At 32.0% G+C, this 20,522-nt stretch overlaps 1 protein-coding gene across 2 annotated transcripts in view; it reads left to right on the forward strand.

Moving 5' to 3' along the window:
• Positions 1–20,031, forward strand: part of LOC110035784 (uncharacterized membrane protein YuiD) — a 38,361-nt gene extending 18,330 nt beyond the window's left edge. For both annotated transcript variants that reach the window (XM_020740072.1, XM_020740073.1), the window contains 3 exons: positions 1,440–1,490; positions 18,079–18,171; positions 19,711–20,031. In XM_020740072.1, coding sequence (XP_020595731.1) covers positions 1,440–1,490; positions 18,079–18,171; positions 19,711–19,767 — 201 coding nt within the window. In that variant the 3' untranslated portion in view covers positions 19,768–20,031. The remainder of the gene's footprint in view (positions 1–1,439; positions 1,491–18,078; positions 18,172–19,710) is intronic.
• Positions 20,032–20,522: the final 491 nt, after the last annotated feature.

The raw sequence follows: 20,522 nt of genomic DNA on the forward strand, positions 1-20,522 counted from the left end.
GTAGGGAAATTCTATTATAACTATAGGACAAAAGTTGTAGCTCTAGTATTATTAATTAAAACTTAGGTAATTTAATTTGAAACTTCAGTTAATTTATAAACTAAAATACAAATAATTACCTAGAAGTGATTCTTTTAAAATTGAAGAGTTTATAAAAATAGTTTTAATTATTTTTGTGAATTACAAAAAATGGGGCATAAAATTATTAAGGATTTTCTTAGTTTGATAAATTTGGTAGAAATATCAAAATTATCAACACAAAACTATGTTAGCGCTCCCGCTATTGGAAGGTAGAAGACTTCATCTTTCAACATATAAATCCAAAACATTTTATATATCTTCCTCTTGTTCATTTTCCTGACCATATAATGTTTTTTAGTAAGAAAGCTTGCATTGAATACCATAAGCAGCTGAAACAAACTATTCTTCGTAACATGCCATCTCTTGCATATAAAAGAGCAAAAATCATAAATATAACTATTTACATGAATTATATCTACGAGAAAGGAAGCATCTTTATAATCTAGAAATGACATTACCCACATTAATCTTAGAAGATTTGGTTCGCCACATTAATCCATAGATGCTACCTTTTATAATTCAGTACCTATATAAATTTTCCTAGCTTCCTTCTTCATAAACAAGTTATTCACATGGAAACCCTTTGCTAAAATACATGTATCAATCCTTAGTCATTAATTCCTAATTGCTTAACAAAGCTCAAGATAAAATTTCAGATTTCTATGTCAGTCATACTTCAAAGCCTAGAATTTCTTTAAATATACAAATTATTCTCATTGTTGGTTCATTAGCTTTTCTTCTTAGCATTATCCTTCCTAGAAATACATAGAGCTTCAGATTTCTTACCATACATAAATCAAATAATGAATCTGTAGAATTCTTTTAAATAGTCTTTTTTCACTATTCCTAGAAACTGAGTTTATTTAAACAGCTAATGATGCTATATTCTTCTCCTCCCTCCAAATTTTGAAATTAAACAAAATATCGTAGTGACTATTGTTTAGAATTAATCAAGAGTGCTCTTTTGTGGTTAAAAAATGACAATAAACTATAAGAGCTCACGCATATGAGAAACTTCAAATTAGATCATAAATCTGTATCTGTGGCAGTGATTTATCTAAAAATTCAACTTAATTATTTAACTCCGAACCACCTGTATATACTAGAGCTGTTTGATCTTTTTAATTCCCAAATCTTAGCTAAATGCTTTTAAATTTGGTTGTGTTTGGTAATATTTCACTTGAATCGCGGGCATCATTGTCAAATGCATTCTTCTTGTTTTGGTGCTTCATGTTGCGGGGTTTTAGATCAAGCATGCCAGTATTTGCCATTCGCATTTTGTGAAAATTTCAGAAATGATATTTTGATATTTTCTTATATCGGGTTGAAGATATTATTTTTTATAATTATTTCTACAGGTAATGTATGATGCTTCTGGGATTAGACTGCATGCAGGTCGGCAAGCTGAGGTGAGAATTCTATGATAACTTGTTGGATGGTATTTTTTTAAAGAGAACAATGTATGTATACATTGCATGCAGTAAAACTTTTGAGAATTCATGAAAATTTGGGGGAATAGCGTGAAAGAATTTTATATTATACTTAGTAGAAAATGGCAACCCAAACTAGAATAATTTCTTAGTTACATAACATGAGGAATAAGCTTGTCTCATTGTCTATAACTCTTATTATTCTTGGCATTTAGCTAATCCCTTCATCTAAAAATTTTGAGGGACCCTTGTTTATTTGAAGTGAAGGATAACTGGAGTGAACGATCTTCATTAAGTGCTTTTTATTGCTTTATCGATTTTTATCCAAGAATTGTTGCATATGTTGAGCCATTCGACTTGTTAGAAGTAATTAAGTAATAATTCTTCCATGACAATCTTATTATAGGAATAACTTCACGCAAACTTCTTTTTCTGTCATTTATGTGGAAGAATTTTAGCTACATGAGCGTTTCTATAAAATCATGCTTGTTGGTGAAGTTTGAAAGAGGAAAAATTCCTTCTCATGTATCTTTGGCCGGGTTCCATCCGTGCTTTCGATAGAATAAGTTGAAGAGCACAAGAGATGTTGGTTTGGCCGGTAATGAGTTTACTCTTCTCTAGCCTGCGAACATTGTTGATAGTATCATCTGAAGGTTTCTAGTGCTAAACATTAAACTTGGATTTTTGTTTTGAAGTAAACTTAAATGTAAGTCTTGATGCGGAAGCGAACATGAATGAAAATTATGATGGATAAAGTTTAGATTAATCTAGCGATGAATGCTACAAACTTGAGTAGTTCAATGATTCAAGTTGTTTAAACATGACTTAGGCATTTTGTTTGATGTAATCTATTTTGCATGTTTTTTGGATTAATTTTCCTAGTTATCATTTTATTATATTTGATTTTATTTCTAAAAAATGAAACGAGTTGGCTTCCTAAAACGGTGCTTAGTGACTAAGCGTCTGTTTGGGATAGCTGCAGTTTATTGAAAAATCTGCTGATAAACTGATTAAAAATAATCTGTTTAGAAGCTAGGTGCTGTGATTATTACAAATTTTTATCTTTTAATCTGTAATCTGTTTAGAAGCTAGGTGCTGTGATTATTACAAATTTTTATCTTTTTGAAAAAGCTAGACCGCAGCTAGAAAACTGCCACTACACCTAGATAGGGGATTAAATCTAAGAGGTGATCATTTAATAAAATGATAATTAGGAAAATTATATGATGGATTTATGAATGAATGTTAACTAGATCATATGATTTTGGGATTGAATCTAAGAGGCGATCAATTAAATCACCTATGATCACTCTTTGGGCATGAGTTTGTGTTTGCTAAAGTTTCAATTTTTTCTCCATAAAATATTGTAAGAAATAGCGATTCTTGGATCACATCAGTGATATTGAAGAGGATGCCACTAGAAATCTATAGATGTGATTGAATTACCAATCAAGAATTTTATATGATGGAGATCAAGGCTCTAAAAGTTGAACTATTGGATTTGATTTCATATTATCACAGATTCACGGGTAAAGTTGTCAAAAATTGACCCAACATGCCAACTCGACCTAAACCCAAATCAAAATACTCAAAATGATGTTTTGGAGATCACTTGGAGTCATTCCACTAAGAGTCCATGCAAAACTTCCTCTGATTTTGGCTCCCATTATTTCGAGAGGACATCAAGTGCTGGGATAAACCATATAACACATGAGCTGGACAGAAGATAAAAGTAAAGCAATAAAATGATTTTGTTGAATTTACAGATATGAAAACTACCAACATAACTCTATTTTTGTGTTCATCATTAGGGGTAAAAATGAACTGAAAATGAGTGAGTTTAAAGCTTGTTTGTCTTTGTCTCTTTAATTTTTTCTTTTGTTTGTGTTCGACTCGTGTTTTGTTGACCTCACTTTTGTAGAGGTTAATTTATACCACTTATATAAGCTCAAGCCTCAACCCTTTGGCTGAGTGGGTTTACGGTTTTGACTAAGTGAATACTTGAATTAACCATTAAGGGTAAGACATACCCTAGGCCACTTGGGTAAGCTTGGAAATGTTAGGTAAGACATACCCTAGGCCGCTTGGGTAAGCTTGGAAATGTTAGGATCCAGTATGACCATTAAACTTATCTTAGGAAGGAGATCTATCGAAATTGACCCCTTAGCCTCACTAGTGGTCTTAACTCTTCCAAACCCTAAATTTCGGACCAAAACCCAAATTTGTCCTTTTAAACCTAAAAGGGATAAACCACCATATGATCAACCTTGGATCAAATGGTCAACCCTGGTCAATCATGGTCAACCCATAATAATTTGGTCAATTTTTCATTCTCTTAAATAAATAAATAATTAACTAACTAATTAAAAGAATGAATTTAAGACCTATTAAGCTTAGGATTAATCCAAAACCCTAATCCAATGCTTAAAATCTAAACACTTAGCCTATGGCTGAAGTCCATGAATTAAAACCCAAGGTCCAAGCCCATGAACTACACAAACCCACCAGGGATTTGAATAACCTATGTATTATTTAAATGCTAATAAAACAAAAGAAAAATTAAAATATGGGAGAAGGGACAAAGGGAATTATTTCTACCTACTTCCCCCTCATACTTGGCATTCTAGTCCAAGTAACCGAAGTCCCTTCATGCTTGGGATAAGGAGAAGTGCTGCCAAGCTCAACCACCCCACCTCTTGCCTTCTCCAATGCCCAAAAGCCATGGATTCCTCCCTCTTTCTCCATTGGAGCCAACATGGACAGAACTGCCAAAAGAGGAATCCTCTTCATAATTCCTCTCCTTGATCTATGAAAACATTTTAGAGGAGTCAGGGGGTCTTCCCCAGACTAAGCTTGGCCTCTTCCAAGCCTCCCATGGCCATTAAAAGGGCAAGCCTGGGAGCCCCAAAAAGGAGGAACATCTTACCTAAGCTTCAAAACCTCTGGCCCTCAAGAGAGGAAAACTTTTCCAAGACATAGGCAATAGATTCTCCCATCTCTCCAAGACTTCAAACCCTCTGTGAAACCCTAATTTTCCACTCCAAATCTAAGGCAAATTTCGGGTATGACATAAACTTTACCAAAGCTTCAAATTAAACCTCCCAAAAGCTTCCCTGAACCCTACAAAGACATTTCCCATCGAAATCAAGCATTCCCGAGGCCTTCAACCTTTTCTAAGTTGCAGCCGAGCCACCGTTTCTCCAAGGATCTACATAGGCTTGATTTCATTTCAAATCAAACTGAGGAGCTTCGCAAGGTCTTCACGAACTTTCCTATCAACTCCAATTGAGGTCACACCTCTTACGCTAAGGTATGCATTGGAAACCCTAAAATTTGCTTCGGTTCTGGGCCTTTGTGAAATAAATCATCACCTTGCTAATAAAACTGTGGGATGTTCCCCTTGCTTCGATGAAGTTTTTGGAACAAAAATCATCAATTTTAAGGAAGAATCCGTGGAGATTTTCTGAATTAATCACGAACGGCCATCGGTTAATCGTCCTCTTGGGATGATGGACTAATGTCGTCCATTTCCGTGTATCGAAAATGCACGACCACGATTAAATCGAATTAATGAAACAGCAGGGGAGGAAAGCGCAGGATCTTTGGCAGCTCGGATGCTCACGTGGAAAGGCGCCCAATCAAATAATGTTGCACAATCCTTCGACGTCGTCGAGAATGATGGGGCAACCGAGTGTTTAAATAGGAAAATATTTCTTTTTCTATGTAATAAATCTAGAAAACTTCAAAAATGCATAATTTAATGCAGAAAAATCATAAAAATTAACCAAAAATACCCCTGGATTCAGGAAACAGAGGAGAAAATTTAAAAAATTAAATTGATAATAAATAATCTATATTTAATTTTTAATTAATTAAATACTCTTTGGAGTATTTTAATAATTAAAAAATTAAATATAAATATAAAAATTATGAAATTTTTAGGGATTATTTATCTCATCTTTGAAAACATTCTCTGAAATTTTCAAGATTAGAAAATATCCTTAAGTTAAAAATTATCAATTTTCCGATAATCCTATAATTAAAGTGACAATGGTTAGAAAATTTAAGCCAATCAAATAATTGCCTAAGACAAAAATTTCTAACCTTTTAAAAAGTCTAAAGTGACAATTTAGACATTTAGGGGTAAAAATGTAAATAAAAATTTTTACGTTAGCCTAAAAATTCCTAAACTTGGCTTGTCATTGTTAATCTTTTATTTTAAAGGATTAGAAGTGGTTACTAGGATTAATCTAATGCCAATCCCTAGGTCTAAGCCATCTTAGACCTAAAATCAATCATAAGCCTGATCTAAATTAGGCTTTGATCCTAATTAAGTCTAACTTAAATTAGACTTAATTTTCCATTAAACCTTAACAAAATTAGGTTTAATCAATCCTAAGCCTTACCCAAATTAGGCTTAAATCAACCTAACTTAAATTAGGATTAATTATCCTAAACCTTAACAAAATTGAGTTTAATCAATCCTAAGCATTACCCAAATTAGGCTTAAATCAACCTAACTTAAATTAGGATTAATTATCCTAAACCTTAACAAAATTGAGTTTAATCAATCCTAAGCCTTACCTAAATTAGGCTTAAATCAACTTTAAAGCCTATTAAATTAGGATTAATTATCCATTAAACCTTAACAAAATTGAGTTTAATCAATCCTAAGCATTACCCAAATTAGGCTTAAATCAACCTAACTTAAATTATGATTAATTATCCTAAACCTTAACAAAATTGAGTTTAATCAATCCTAAGCCTTACCTAAATTACTTACCTAAATTAGGCTTTACCTAAATTAGGCTTAAATCAACTTTAAAGCCTAATTAAGTCTAACCTAAATTAGGTTTAATTATCCATTAAATCTTAACAAAATTAGGTTTAATCAATCCTAAGCCTTACCTAAATTAGGCTTAAATCAACCTTAGATCCTAATTAAGTCTTACCTTAATTAAGCTTAATTATCCATTAAATCTTAAAAAAATTTGTTTAATCAATCCTAAGCCTTACATAAATTAGGTTTATATCTTAATTAAGCTTAACATAAATTAGGCTTAATTATCCATTAAACCTTAACAAAATTGGGTTTAATCAATCCTAAGCCTTAACTAAATTAAGCTTAGATCCTAATTAAGCCTAACCTAAATCAGGCTTAATTATTCATTAAACCTTAACAAAATTGGGCTTAGTCAATCCTAAGCCTTATCTAAATTAGGCTTAATCAACTTTAAATCTTAATTAAGTCTAACTTAATTTAGGCTTAGTTATTCATTAAACATTAACCAAATTAGGCTTAATCATTCTTAAGCCTTTCCCAAATAAGGCTTTACTCTAATCCTAAACCTAATATTAATTCTAACCTACATTAGACTTAACCCTAAACTTCAGGTTTCACCTAAATTAAACCTATTGTTAAGTCTAACCTACATTAAACTTAACCCTAAACTTCAGGTTTAACCTAAATTAAATTTAATGTTAAGTCTAACCTACATTAGACTTAACCCTAAACCTTAGGTTTAACCTAAATTAAACCTAATGTTAGGTCTAGTCTATATTAGACTTAACCCTAAACCTTAGGTTCAGCTAAATTAAACCTAACCTCAATTCATCTAACCCTTAGGTTCAAACCCAAATGGAACCTAAGCCTAAGTCCAAACCAAGTTGGGCTTAGTCCAATTCCTTAAGTCTTAACCTAAATTAGACTTAACTCATCTAACCATAGGTTCAAAACCAAATTGAACCTAATCCTAAGTCTAAACCAAGTTGGGCTTAGTCCAATCCTTTAAGTTTAATCTAAATTAAACTTAATTCATATAACCTTTAGGTTCAAACCCAAATTGAACCTAAATCTAAGTCTAAACTAACTTAGACTTAGTTTCAGCCTTTATGTTCAAATTAAATTGAACTTAAGTATAAGTCTAAGCCCAAACTAATTGTAACCCTTAAGTTCAACCTAAATTGAATATAAATTTGAACCTAAATCTATAGGATCAATCCATATTGAACCTAAGTTTAGCTTCAAATACTCTCAATCTTCAATAGGTTTAACCTAAATTAAACATAATGAATTAATTATCTCTTAATCTCATTAGACTTAGTTAAATCAACAGAGAATTAGGTCTTATGTACATTAGACCTAATTGTTTAGTTAAGTCTTAACTAAATTAGACTTGATTAAAACTAAGCTTCTAAGTCTAAATTATCTCAGACTTAGCTTCAATTATCTCAGACTTAGCTTCATTTCATTTCAACTCTTGACCTATTCTACGTTAGACTTAATCATTTTAGGTTCAGCTAACACTGAGTCTTAAAAACATTAAAATCTTATCCATATGAACTCTGGTACAAGTTGAATTTAGAGTTAGGTTTAAACTACATAGATCCAACTCAAATCCAACATCAACTTCATTTAGTCCAATCTAACTCAAGATCTGATCTAGATCTAACTTAACTTGGATTAAAAGAATCTTGCTCTCTTTAAATTTCTTTCAATTGAACTACAAAGTTAACCAAGCTTAACTTCAATTGGATCATTTGGACGAACTCTGGTTATCCATAATGAACATTCTAAGTTCACACTGAACTTCGAGTCTAGAATTAATTTAAATCTTATTCAGATTTAAAGAAAATTTTAGTTTAAATTAACTTAAGCTTTCACCTAAGTTTAAAAGTTGTTTGAACCGGAAGTTCTCCAAACTAACCTAAATTAGTTTGGGTCAATCCTAATGTACTCAAGTAAGTTCAGCAGAACTTGAGAGTGATCCGAAAGATAAAATCTTTCTTTAGATTAATTCAACTCAACTTAAATTATTCTAAAGATAAAATCTTAAGCCAAGTAATTGAAGGTTAAATAGGGTTTTATTTCTCATTACGAGAAATGAAGCACATTTTACTTCAATCAGGGATACTTTAGGCCGAGGAATCAAATCTACTCTAAAGACATTAAAATTTAAACTTGAGCCCAAAAATGCAACTAGGTTTGAGAGGATATTTTGGAGGAGGTAATCCATGGTTGCTTCCATGGTTGCTAAAATGGTTGCTAAAAAATAATCTTCCAGTCATTCGTGACTAATCAATCCACAAACTTAATGACCTAGGACGATGAAATCATGAGATCCTGATCAGGTCATCCAAACAAAAATAAATAACAAAAATGACAATTTAATTGGCTAATAAATCGTAAACAACTTAAAATTTTTCAATCCCTAAAATCTGAATAAGACACTAAACTTAAATTGAACCCTAATGAACAAAGATCACCGAACGCAGCTTGAGCCCCAGCGTTCAGATCTACGAAGATCTCTTGGACGACCTAATCTATGGTCGCGACAAGATTCTTTTGGTCTTGGTTTAATTACCTTTCGGACTAAGTAGATTTGAATACTCTAACGAACCCGGGACGACGGAGCCATAGACATCTTGACAGGGTTGTCTAAATATTAAAAATTCAACAAATTAATCAACAAACTAAAATATAAATCTGTTCTAACTTTCATTTGCAGGGTTATTCAAAACTTGAAATGGATTGTCGCTACATACTTTGCAGAGACAAGTGCAGAAGATTGGGAACAAAAGATGAACTCCAACTGAATATTGACTTATAGGATAGTTAGAATTTTTAAGACTCTACTAACTTCAAAGTGAAATGTTGACATTTTATTGGGAACATTTTTTTTAACCTTAATCGGGGGTCTTCTTAAATGGTTTTTACTATTTAAGATGTAATTAACTACAAGAACTTGCCCTTATAGGAAGAAATGAACTTCAGAATAATTCAATTTCTCTGGTTATCGATTTTCATAAGGATTCCTACGCAATCATATCCTGAAAGTATTTCCAACATGTACTTTAAGGATGCGGGTAGCTATCCTCATGGAAGTTTACATACATATTTGTTTCTGTTATCATTTACCCTAAGCCCTTAATCTTCATGATGAAGATTAGTCCGGTAAATGGTAGTATGACAAATAATAAATTGGCGACTCTACAACAATGAAAATGACAATAGAGCGAAAATTGACGACGCCAACCGTCCAGAATGTCAAAACAGTGGCGGCGACTGACATTCCGGCGGCGACATGTCGTTAATAGTATGTTCGTGTTTGGCTCAATTTAAATTTATTTGTTCAAATTAGGCTTGTGTTTGATTCAAATTTAACTTCGAACACCTCATGAAACTAAATAATATAATTAATTAAATTAGAAAAAACACTATTTCTAATAAAAACAATTCGGATTTTTTACACCCAACCTATGCAAATTATTTGCTTAGCAAAGCCTTAGTATTAGCTTTTATAAGCTTTTCTCAAACAAATTTTTACGTCATTCGTGGTGTGGGATTAATATGCTTGAGATAACATGTCTCTGTACATCCCTTTTTCTGATTTTCTCATGTGCATCATGTGGCTATGGTGGGGCCCATGCATGGCCTCTGTCCATGTTGAACTTGGCTTGTTCTAAGGTTTGTTTTAGCGACATTAACTCGCATACCACCCAATTTTATCTGTTTCACAACTAACACCTAAACTTATATTTTTTTTATAAACATATCAACCAAATAATTTTAAAAAATGATAAAATTTTGCATTTATTTAATACATGTAAAAATTAATATTAAAAATATATAAATAAATATAATTATTTAATTAGCTCGAGCCAAAACGAGCCACACACGAACGAACAAATCTTTGTTAGTGTCGTTTATAAATCAAGCTTAAAAATATTGTTCATGTTCAGTTTTGTTGCATAATAAACGAATCGAACATGAGCTACTTAAAGAGCCGATCACGAGCTATTCGTAAACGAGCTTTTTTAATAGTCTTATTCATCCCGTAGAAAATATATAATGAGAAAACTCAAGAATTTTACTTTTCCTTTGTACTAGAGGGAAGTATATATACAACTCCCAAAGGCATTACAAATTAAGAATAAATAAAAAAAAGGAGAGAGATAGTTAGGGACAGTGATCCTTTAGGAAAGCCACATATCACAATCTGTGTGCCTTGATTTAATGGTGCAGAGCCTTGATTCTTGTCTTGATCTAGTGACATAGAACCTCGATCCTATGCCTTGATCTAACTGTGAAGTTTTGATCCTTGTGCTTTTATCTAACAGTACAAAGTCTTGATTTGCGTGCCTTAATTTCTTTGTTATTATTGGAGTAGAATGTCAACACTCCCCCTCAAACTGGATGATAGAGATCTACCATTCTGAGTTCGCTTATAATATTTTTGGGTTGCAAAGTCCTTTTGTGAATTTGTCAACCAGTTGATTTCCTGTGGACACATATGGAGTACAAATTAGGCCGCTTTCCAATTTTTAATTTTTCTTTTTTATAAAGTATTTATCAACTTCAACATGTTTTGTGCGATCATGTTATACATGATTGTGTGCAATTTTGTTGATTAATTTATTATCACAATATAATTTCATAGGCTCTTTTTATTTTATTTTTAAATACTCTAACATATTTTTAATGTATGGAAACTTACAAATTCCCCGCGCAATAGCTCTAAACTTGATTTCAAGATTTTATCTTGAAAATGCAGGCTATTTATTGATTCTCAAAGTTATGAGATTTTCTCTTAAGAATGTATAATACCTTGAAGTAGTCCTATCAACCGGTGATCCCGCATAGTCTGCATTTGTTTATCTTTTAATTTATAGGGTATCATGTCTTTTGTATAAAATTCCTTTTCCTAGGCTTGATTTAAGATATCTAAAGATTCTCTTAGTAGCTTGAAGGTATTACTTTTTAGGTTTGTGCGTGAATTACTAACTGAACTTACTGCAAATGCAATGTCAAGACTAGTGTGAGTCAAGTTGATTAATTTTCCTACTAACCTTTGATATTGGTCCGGTATCTACATGAGCTCCATTTTCATCAAGATCTCGTTTTTGTTCGGGTTTAGTTTGAGTTTCACACGACTTGCACTCTATCAACTGTCTTTTTCAACTGATCCATAACATATTTCTGTTGGGAGAGAAATCACTTTTTTAGATCGAGTCACTTATATTTCCAAGATGTATTTGAGTTTTTGTAACTTTTTAATTTCAAAATTTTCAACTAGCCTTTTTCTTAGAGTTTCTTTCTATTGATTATTTTTCTTAAAACAATTATATTGTCAACACGAACAATAAGAATTGAGATTTTACCATCAAGAGAGTGATATATGAAGAGTATGGTCTCCTTTATTTTATTTGTATCTAGCTCCATCCATTGACTTTGGAAATCTATTAACCAAGCTTTTGGTAATTGTTTATCCATATAGGGTCTTTTAATCTGCATACCTGATTATTTTTAAAAGCGCTATATAGACATTTTCTTCGACATCACCATTTAAGAAAGCAATTTTTACATCATATTGTTGTATAGGCCACCCATAATTGGCTGTTAGAGATATCAAAATGCTAATATTATTCATTTTTGTAACATCAGCAAAAATTTCTTGATAACCAATCTCATATTATTGAGTGTATCTTTTTGTTACAATTCTTGCTTTATATCTTTCTAGGCTCCCATCTGTATTGTGTTTTATTGTGAAAATCCAGTGATCTCTCATGTATGATTGTTTTCTAAGGCATTCATCTCTTCTCTCATGGCTTCCAATTCTTATTTTCAAGTGCCTCAAATAGAGTTTGTGGAATGGAAATATGATTGATGTTAATGTTGGTTAGAAAGACTTTATGAGATGGAGAGAATTTATGAAATTTGTTGTATTAAGAGATGATATATAAATGGGTGGTAGTTGTTTGAGTAGTGTTGCCTGATAATGGTTTCAAGACTTGGACTTGCTGGATGTCTTGGTGGGTGTCACGACCCAATCTGATAGCTTAGAATTAACCAAGTTAGGAATAAGGGTTGGGTGATATTAACCTTTCTTTTAAATCATTCTATAGTTAATCATAACTTCCAATAATAAAAATAGCCACTAAAATCACAAATTACACTAAATCAAAATTTATATTGTCCAAAAATAACATAATATGTATGTAAAACATCTCAAATCAACCCACGATAGTATATCGCCACTCAAAAGTAAATATTATAATAACGACAATCATAATACGCAATACATTATTTATCAACAATAGTCGTCATATAAACCATCTCGTCTGTAAGTTATATCAATCTAATATTTTCCTGAAAGTAATTATTAATTTTTAAGAATAATTTAAATCGCTTAGTGAAAAATTACAATTATTTTATGCACTAAATTAATAGGCAAATGCTATGCATGAATGACCCAAGAAAATGTAATTTATTGATAAATCAAACAATATGATTTCATTTTTTATTTAATCATTTCTGTTTCAATTTAACTATTTACCTTTTTTAACCTCTTTAAGAATTCATATTAGGATTATTGTCATTAACCGAATTTATCGTTAAAACTGTACTCTCAAATTTTTTTCACTCAAAGGTATACTTTTACTATTTTAATTTCTTTTTTCATGCATGGGTACACATTTCTCTTGTTAGTACCGTATGAAGGTGATCATGAATGACTTAAGCCTTTACATTTCATTTCCTTTAATTACTTTTATTTGTCATTGAACAATTATTTTTTTTTATCATTTCATTTCATTAATTTCAATGATTCTTTTAACTTGCAACATGCATATAACTAGAAAAAACATGTATTTGAAGCAGTAATACAAGACTTTATTTAATAAAATATTAATTTAATACATATAAGAAAATAATTACTCACCTTTTATCTTAAAGGACCTCTTTATAATCTTAATTCTCTGATTACTTTCTATTACTATGCTCGCTTTGACTCCTTTTTGCCCAAATCATGATCTAAAGCTCTAATTCATTGAATGAAATTTTCTTTAACCACTGTTTAAATTCATTAAAACATACTTAATAACGTCTATTTAATTTAACAAAAAAATATTTTGTATAAATAAACACCCAAACTTTTATCGTACCAAAGTTTGTTTGGATTTATCACCCTCCTTTAGCTCGCACACTTCACCTACTTCTTCTCCCTCCAAGCTTAAATTCTATATCTTTAGTGCTGATTCAATTAAACTTTCTATTAACATTAATTAAATACAAACACAGATATATATTATATATATATATATATAAATAGATAAAGGGGAATCTATTAATTGAAAATCCGTTTACATATTCTAAGGTAATGGACACTTAAAAGGTCCCCACCCGAAATAAAAGCAAGAGAAGAGGAAGGGGTTTTGGAAACAAGAGTAGAGTTAGAAGCATGCCCAAACTTGGCCAACCAGTTGGCTGGGCAATTGCCCTCTGTAAATAAAAGTAAATTGGATGGAAGGAGTCTGGAGTGCCTTAATCTTTCTGAGCCAGTGAGCAATGTGCCAGGGATGGGAATCCTCAACAGTAAACGTAATGAAATCAGTGACTTTAGAGATTATTGAAGATTTTAGGTCTTTAGATATTAAAATGAATTAATACAAAATGATTAAAATATTTTGTTACTTTCAGGAAATGAAACATGGTGATGTTTAAAAATTTTACAAGTTTTTCAATGGAAGTCTTTAATATTTGTATTTATGAAAATCAAAAGAAACATACACCAAAGATTTTAAAAGATGCCCTAATCTATAATGATAGGTTCATATGTTGTCGGTAGTTTGAGAGGCAAAGGAGTATGATAATTGACTTTGATTTTCAAGAATGTATGACCCATTCATTTTCTAGATCGTCCAATTTTCTTCCTCATAGTGAGATCCAGTAAAACACAATAATCACTAAATAAATATGGTTTTGCAGTTGTGGCCTTTGGTAAATTTGTGAATATATAAAATGTTAACTGCAAGGTGTGACATAAGTAATATCTTACTGAGAGTTATATTGGGAGAACTTTAGATGTCTCATTGTCCTGCAATAGTTTTTAAAGAGCATCAACAACTTTTATTTTCTCATTGTTAGAACAGAGTTTGTAAGTTTGAAAAATATTAGCCATGGTTGTCACGTGATTGGTAGCTCCTGAATCTTGGATCTATGAAGAGAAAAAACTTTTAGAGGCACTAAGAGTATGAAAATTAGAAAGCATACCATTATGAGCTAGAGAACAAGATCTTGGTAGTTTTTCCAAGGAATTGAGAAAAATTCTTAATTTATCAATTTCTTCTAAATTAAATATTTCTGACTCCACTAGAAAAGTCTGTCATTTCATATTTCCGCCTTTGCTTCCTCCATAGTCTAGGGGTTGTCCGTGAAGTTTTCAATATTTATCCTTAGTTTGCCCTTTCCTTTTGCAGTAGTTGCACTTGAGATTTTCTTTGAAATGAGGATGTTGTCCTTTTGGAAATGTTCTGTGACAGAAAGTCCCTTATCTTGGGATTTAGTAGTTATCATGGCAAGTATCTCAAGGGTTGTACTGTTGATCATCACCATCCTTCTATCTTGTTTTGCTCGAATGAGAGAATAATTCATTTAGAGAAAGGGAGATTTTCTCTGCTTAAAGACTTGAATTCATATTTGATAAAAAATTGTTGAGTCCTGCCAAAGACTCAGATTCTTTCTTGCTCGACGAATTTTTGTAAGGATTTTCTCATTCTCATAGTAGGACATCTTAAGATCTGAGCGATAATCCAACTTTAATTAGTAAACTTTCATGTTGTTAAAGTATTCAATGACAAGAATGTTACCTTATTTAGTCGCGACGAGGTTTGTCTAGATTTTATAGATGTGTGTAGCATTATTTACCATTGAGTAGGTTTGTTTAACTGCATCCTAAATCTCTTTTGAGGTGGAGAAACATGAAAGGAACACTAATCTCTGGTAGTATCGTGTTCCACAATCATGTTATGATCATGTAATTAGTTTCTTCCCAATGTAAACATACTTTAGGTCTTTGGGTCCGGAGGTAGATTCATAGGTGTTGGATTTTTCTCTAGAAAGTTTTTCACAATTTGGGACCATATAAGACAATTTTTCTTGTTCAAGTGATAAGATGCTTGAAATACTTGGAGTTCTCCTTTGGTATGATTTTTATTTTTAATCACGGTTGATTCCTTTGAAGGGAAGTCGAAGAATCATCATGAAAGAACTAGAATTCGATAAGAAGGATAAGGTTGGAATTGAAAACCCCAACTTTAGAGAATAAGAAAAAAAATGGTTGGAGTCGATGCCCTAACCTTAGAGAATAAGAACAAAAGTTGAAAGAAACGCCCTAAACTTAGAGAATAAAAACAAAGTTAGATGAAACATCCTAATCTCTCTCTGATACTATGTAGAAAATATGTAATGAGAAAAACTCAAGAAATTTTCAATTTTTTTTTTTTTTTTGGACAGGAGGGAGGTCATATGTACAACTTTTAGAGGCATTACAAAACATGAATAAATTAAAAAAGAAGGGAAAAATTATTAGGCACTGATCCTATAGGAAAGCACAAAGTTTGCAATCCACGTGCCTTGATCTAATAGTACAGAGCCTTGATTTGTGTTTCTTGATCTAATGGCATAAAGCCTCAATCCACGTGCTTTGATCTAAGGGTGCAGTGTCTCGATCCGTATGTTTTGATGTAATAGTATAAAACCTTAATCCGTGTTAATTCTTTGTTATCATTTGAGTGGAAATTCAACACAAGTGAAAAAAAAAAATAGAGAACCTAGGTGACGTATGCGTGCGTATTTAGCAACTTTGTTTTTTGCCCAATGAAGAACTTAAAACCGAGAGAATACATATCTACAGTGCATAGGTGATAGCACAAACCAAAACAGCAAAACTGTTTTTGTAAACAGCAGACAGACAGAAAAAGACATCCTGGTTTCTGTCCATTACCTGAGAACGGCCTCCTCCGCAAGCTTTATTCAGCAATAAGTGAAAATTCCAAAAAAACTTTTGATTATGAAATGGGTGTAAAACATAGTGGAAGCCATCTGCAATGAGAAAGAAACTAATGCAAAAAAGAACCGGCTGATCAAGTTGGTGCCAGAGCACGGATTTTGGGGTATTTTACAGACAAGAAAGGGTTACAAAGATAAAGGAAGGACTGCTTTTAATCTTGGAGACTCACTGGAAGCCAAGAGAAAGACAATAAAAAAGATGAGAGGGAATAAAGTCTATCAGTGGCTAACAACAATCCCACACCAAATCTAGTCGGTCATGTGGATGGAATAACAGAGCAAATGCTCACCATTGAGTGGATGATGATGCAACAACTACAATTGTAACTAGTGCGCCAAGCACCATTCCTCTTCTTTCAGAGCTAGATGCAAATAGTGTTGGTGAGAATGAAAATGAGGATATGGCTAACATTCATGAAGGATGAGATTTTTTAAAGTAAGAGCCAATGTGAAGTTCCCACGTCAAGAAGTTAGATTGCATGGATTGGGTATGATAATCATGACATGGATGTCTTCCCTCAACTTAGGCCAAACCATCATCTTTTGACATGCTACAATGCTCAAAGTTGAATGGACCTTATGTGGTGACTTATGGATTTTGAACACAAATTTGTTGAGAGTTCTATTTGATGGGATGTGTAGAAGTTGTATGAAAGAAGGGATACAGTTTGACGCAATGCTAGGGATAATCTGTGCAGTTTTACTTAGAGTTTTGATTTTAGGTGGTTAATTTGGAAATAAACCCAGTAAAGGCAAACGCTAATGAAGTACATCTCAGGACTTTATTTGTCAAATTGTGTGTGAACTTGTTCCCAAACACTGATCTTAGTTATGCTAATTTGATGGAGATGGTCATAGATTACACGAATTAAGACAAAAGAGAGAAGTCTCATGCGCCAAATAGTTGAACATACATGTAATGGATAAGATTAATTTTGAAGGATTAGAAAGAGAAAAAAAATGAGTGGATCAACTATAACATAGATAAAAATGATGCATAAATGTTTTTGTGAAATACAATTTTTGCCTCCTATGCATTCAACAAAAATAAATGGAAGAGGGTTTCATAAAGTAGGCTTCAAATAATTGGGATGATGCTAATGAGGATGGTGATGGCGGATTGCCCGGAAGCCGCGTTTAGTTGGTAATAAAATTATAACCTGCTAAAAAAATTATAACTTGTTAACTTATATAATGGCATGTTTGATGCATTGGCACCAGCCTACAAGTGGTTTAGAATGATATGATTTACACAATTGTACATGCATTATTGACAAGTATTTTTGGATTTTTTTTTTGAGTAGTGCCAAAATAGCTCTCGACTATTTACATTGTCATTTTAGTTCTAGAGTCGGTGAAAGTGTCCAATTAATCCCTTGACTCTTTTAATTCGGGCTAAATTTTCATGTAAGACTATTTTAGCCCCCATTAAAAGAGCCTGGGGATTAAATTGACATTTTTATAGACTCTAGGACTAAAATGATCTCCTATAAAGTGTCAGGGGACTATTTAGGGGACTAATTTGACACTTATCTCGGTAATACAAATTCATAATCTTTATATTGCAATTAAGGCAACTTAATGTCTAATTTTTATTCATGCAGTCATGCATGCCACAAGTTATCTAAGTTTCAAATGGATGCTCAAATGCAACCATGTCATTGATTTTTTTTTTTTTTTTGTCGCTTACAATTATTTGCATCAAGTTTTCCTTTTCAGTTGTTGAACCAGATAGTTTGTGAGTTGCCGTCAGAGCATCCTTTATCTAGTATCAGGCCATTACGCGAGCTGCTTGGACATACTCCACTTCAGGTATCCATTATCATTCATCTTATTTAAGTCATTTTCTTGTCTTATTACACGCCATACCGTTTATTTAGTGTCTTTCAAATGTTATTTTCCGTCAAAGGAAACTTTCCTCTTAAAATAGAGTATAGAAGAGCTTCATTTCTTATTTTTTATTTTACTTTTCTGATTGGTTGAGGGCATAGTTTGTTCAACCAAAGCCTTGCGAGCAGAATGTTGAACTGTTTGGCTAATTTTGATGTCTATTTTTGCCGAGCTATGTTCTTTATGAGACGAAACACTTGATGGAGATAGGCTTCTGGGCTCTATCTCTCTCTTTTTCCCTTATGCATGCACGCCTTTACACTCTCTCTTTGAGGAGAGCAGAATCTCTATAGAGGAGAGAGATACTAGAGATAGATCTATCCATCTAGCAGACCTGAAATGAAGTTTGCTGTTAAGTAATTCTTTCTTCAGTTAAAATATGAAGGGGACTGTACACTCATACCCCCCAATTCCTATGTATTTACATATTTAACACCTAAACTTCGCTTCTTTACATTTATACCAATAAAGTCTTTCGTATCACATTAAAAAATACCACTATTTAACTTTTAAAAGGTGAAATATACTTTTTATGCATAGGTAACATGGCCTTTATATAAAAATTGAAGTTTAGTTGTTAGACACGGAAATATCTAAGAATGTATGTAAATCTTCCAAATATGAATTAAGTACAAAATGTGGAGTGTAAGGATGTAGTAATGGAACTTAAGGCTTTGATTTATGGAAATGACAAGAATTGAGTCAATGAACAACGGTGTCAATAAACAATGGTGAATTTCTCACCCGCTCGGCAAATCATTCAACCAAGAAGTCATTTCTTCAATTTTTAACCAGATACACATTAAATCTATATGGATCAAAAGCTATATCCAAATATCATCATTTTCATTCCTACATTTTTATATTTGTAGACAGAAAACTGTTCGTTTGGTTAGTACGAGGAGCTTCCAATAAGTCCTCCATGCGAGTGCACCAAGTTTATGCAAGTTGGAGGTTTTCCTGCTTGTGTTTAAGAGTGAAAATAATTCAATTTTGAGTCGATTTAGTCCCGACAATCTGGCTTGAAATTAGCTTGTGGATCATACTCATTCGTTTTCAACTTGGCTCTATGTTTGAATTTGTATTGAGCCGGCTCTTATGTATCACCTAATTCTTACGTATTTACATATCGAAGACCTAAATTTCCCTTTTTACAATTATACTGCCTAAATCTTTGATATCACATAAAAAATATGACTATTTTGGCTTTTAAAAAATGAAATACACATTTTTTGGTATAAACAAGGCATGTATATATAAAAATTGAAATTCAGATCTTAGATATGTAAATAAATAGCAACTGAGTGGTTTGTTTGTCAATATTCCAAAAGAAATCATCATTTGGATCTGAAAATTTCTGACAATTATTCAACCCCTTCCGCATTATTCTTTGCATAGTACTCTTTTCCATGTTGCATGGCCACGTTATTATGTAATTTAATATTTCAATTTCTCATGCAGGTAATAGCAGGTGCCCTTTTAGGCTTTATTGTTTCTTATCTTCTGAGGAAATCATAAGAGGCAATGTTCTTCATCGTCCAAGGAGTTATGGAAATGGTTTGTGATCATCTTTGTTATGAATTTTCTTGCATAAAAAAGCTTATTATGGCTCCTTTCTCCGATTACATTAGAAAAATTATGCATTTCGGAACTATTCTTATTGTAATTGTTAAGTGTGCAAATCAAAATTACAGGTGAGAACCATATGCACAATGTGGTAAACTTATTTGATGTCGGCTTATTTTTACTATTTTTTGGGGCATTTACATGATTGCCACACAATTCTTATGTACTTAGAAATCTAACGCTTATATTTTAATTTTTTACATTATAACAGTCAAATCTTTTGATTTTTCATAAAATATGTCACTGTTGCCAACTTTTATGAAGTGAAATGCACCTTTTCACGGATAGTTAAAGTGCTACAATTGTAAAAACATAAAATTTAGATACGAGTTCTACAAATATGTAAAATTTGAGTTGTATGCATGTTTAGATATAGTTTCCAAATTTTGATCAATTTCCATCTTTTGAAACCCTTATGTTCAGGTGTTTTGAAGGAAGTTTTTGTGAGAATGTGGAAGATAGTGAATGATTATTGTATGTTTATCTTTTAAAACTAAGGTTGGTTTAATGAATTTATTTATTTTTTATTTAATCCTGCTGATTGTAGCATGTAATTGGTTCATCTTTCTTACTCAGTTTCTCTCTTTATTATTATTATTATTATTATTATTATTATTAATTAATTTATTTATTTGGCAAATCTCATG

This window comes from Phalaenopsis equestris, unplaced genomic scaffold (genome assembly GCF_001263595.1).
Source record: "Phalaenopsis equestris unplaced genomic scaffold, ASM126359v1 Scaffold199854, whole genome shotgun sequence".
NCBI lineage: Eukaryota > Viridiplantae > Streptophyta > Magnoliopsida > Asparagales > Orchidaceae > Phalaenopsis > Phalaenopsis equestris.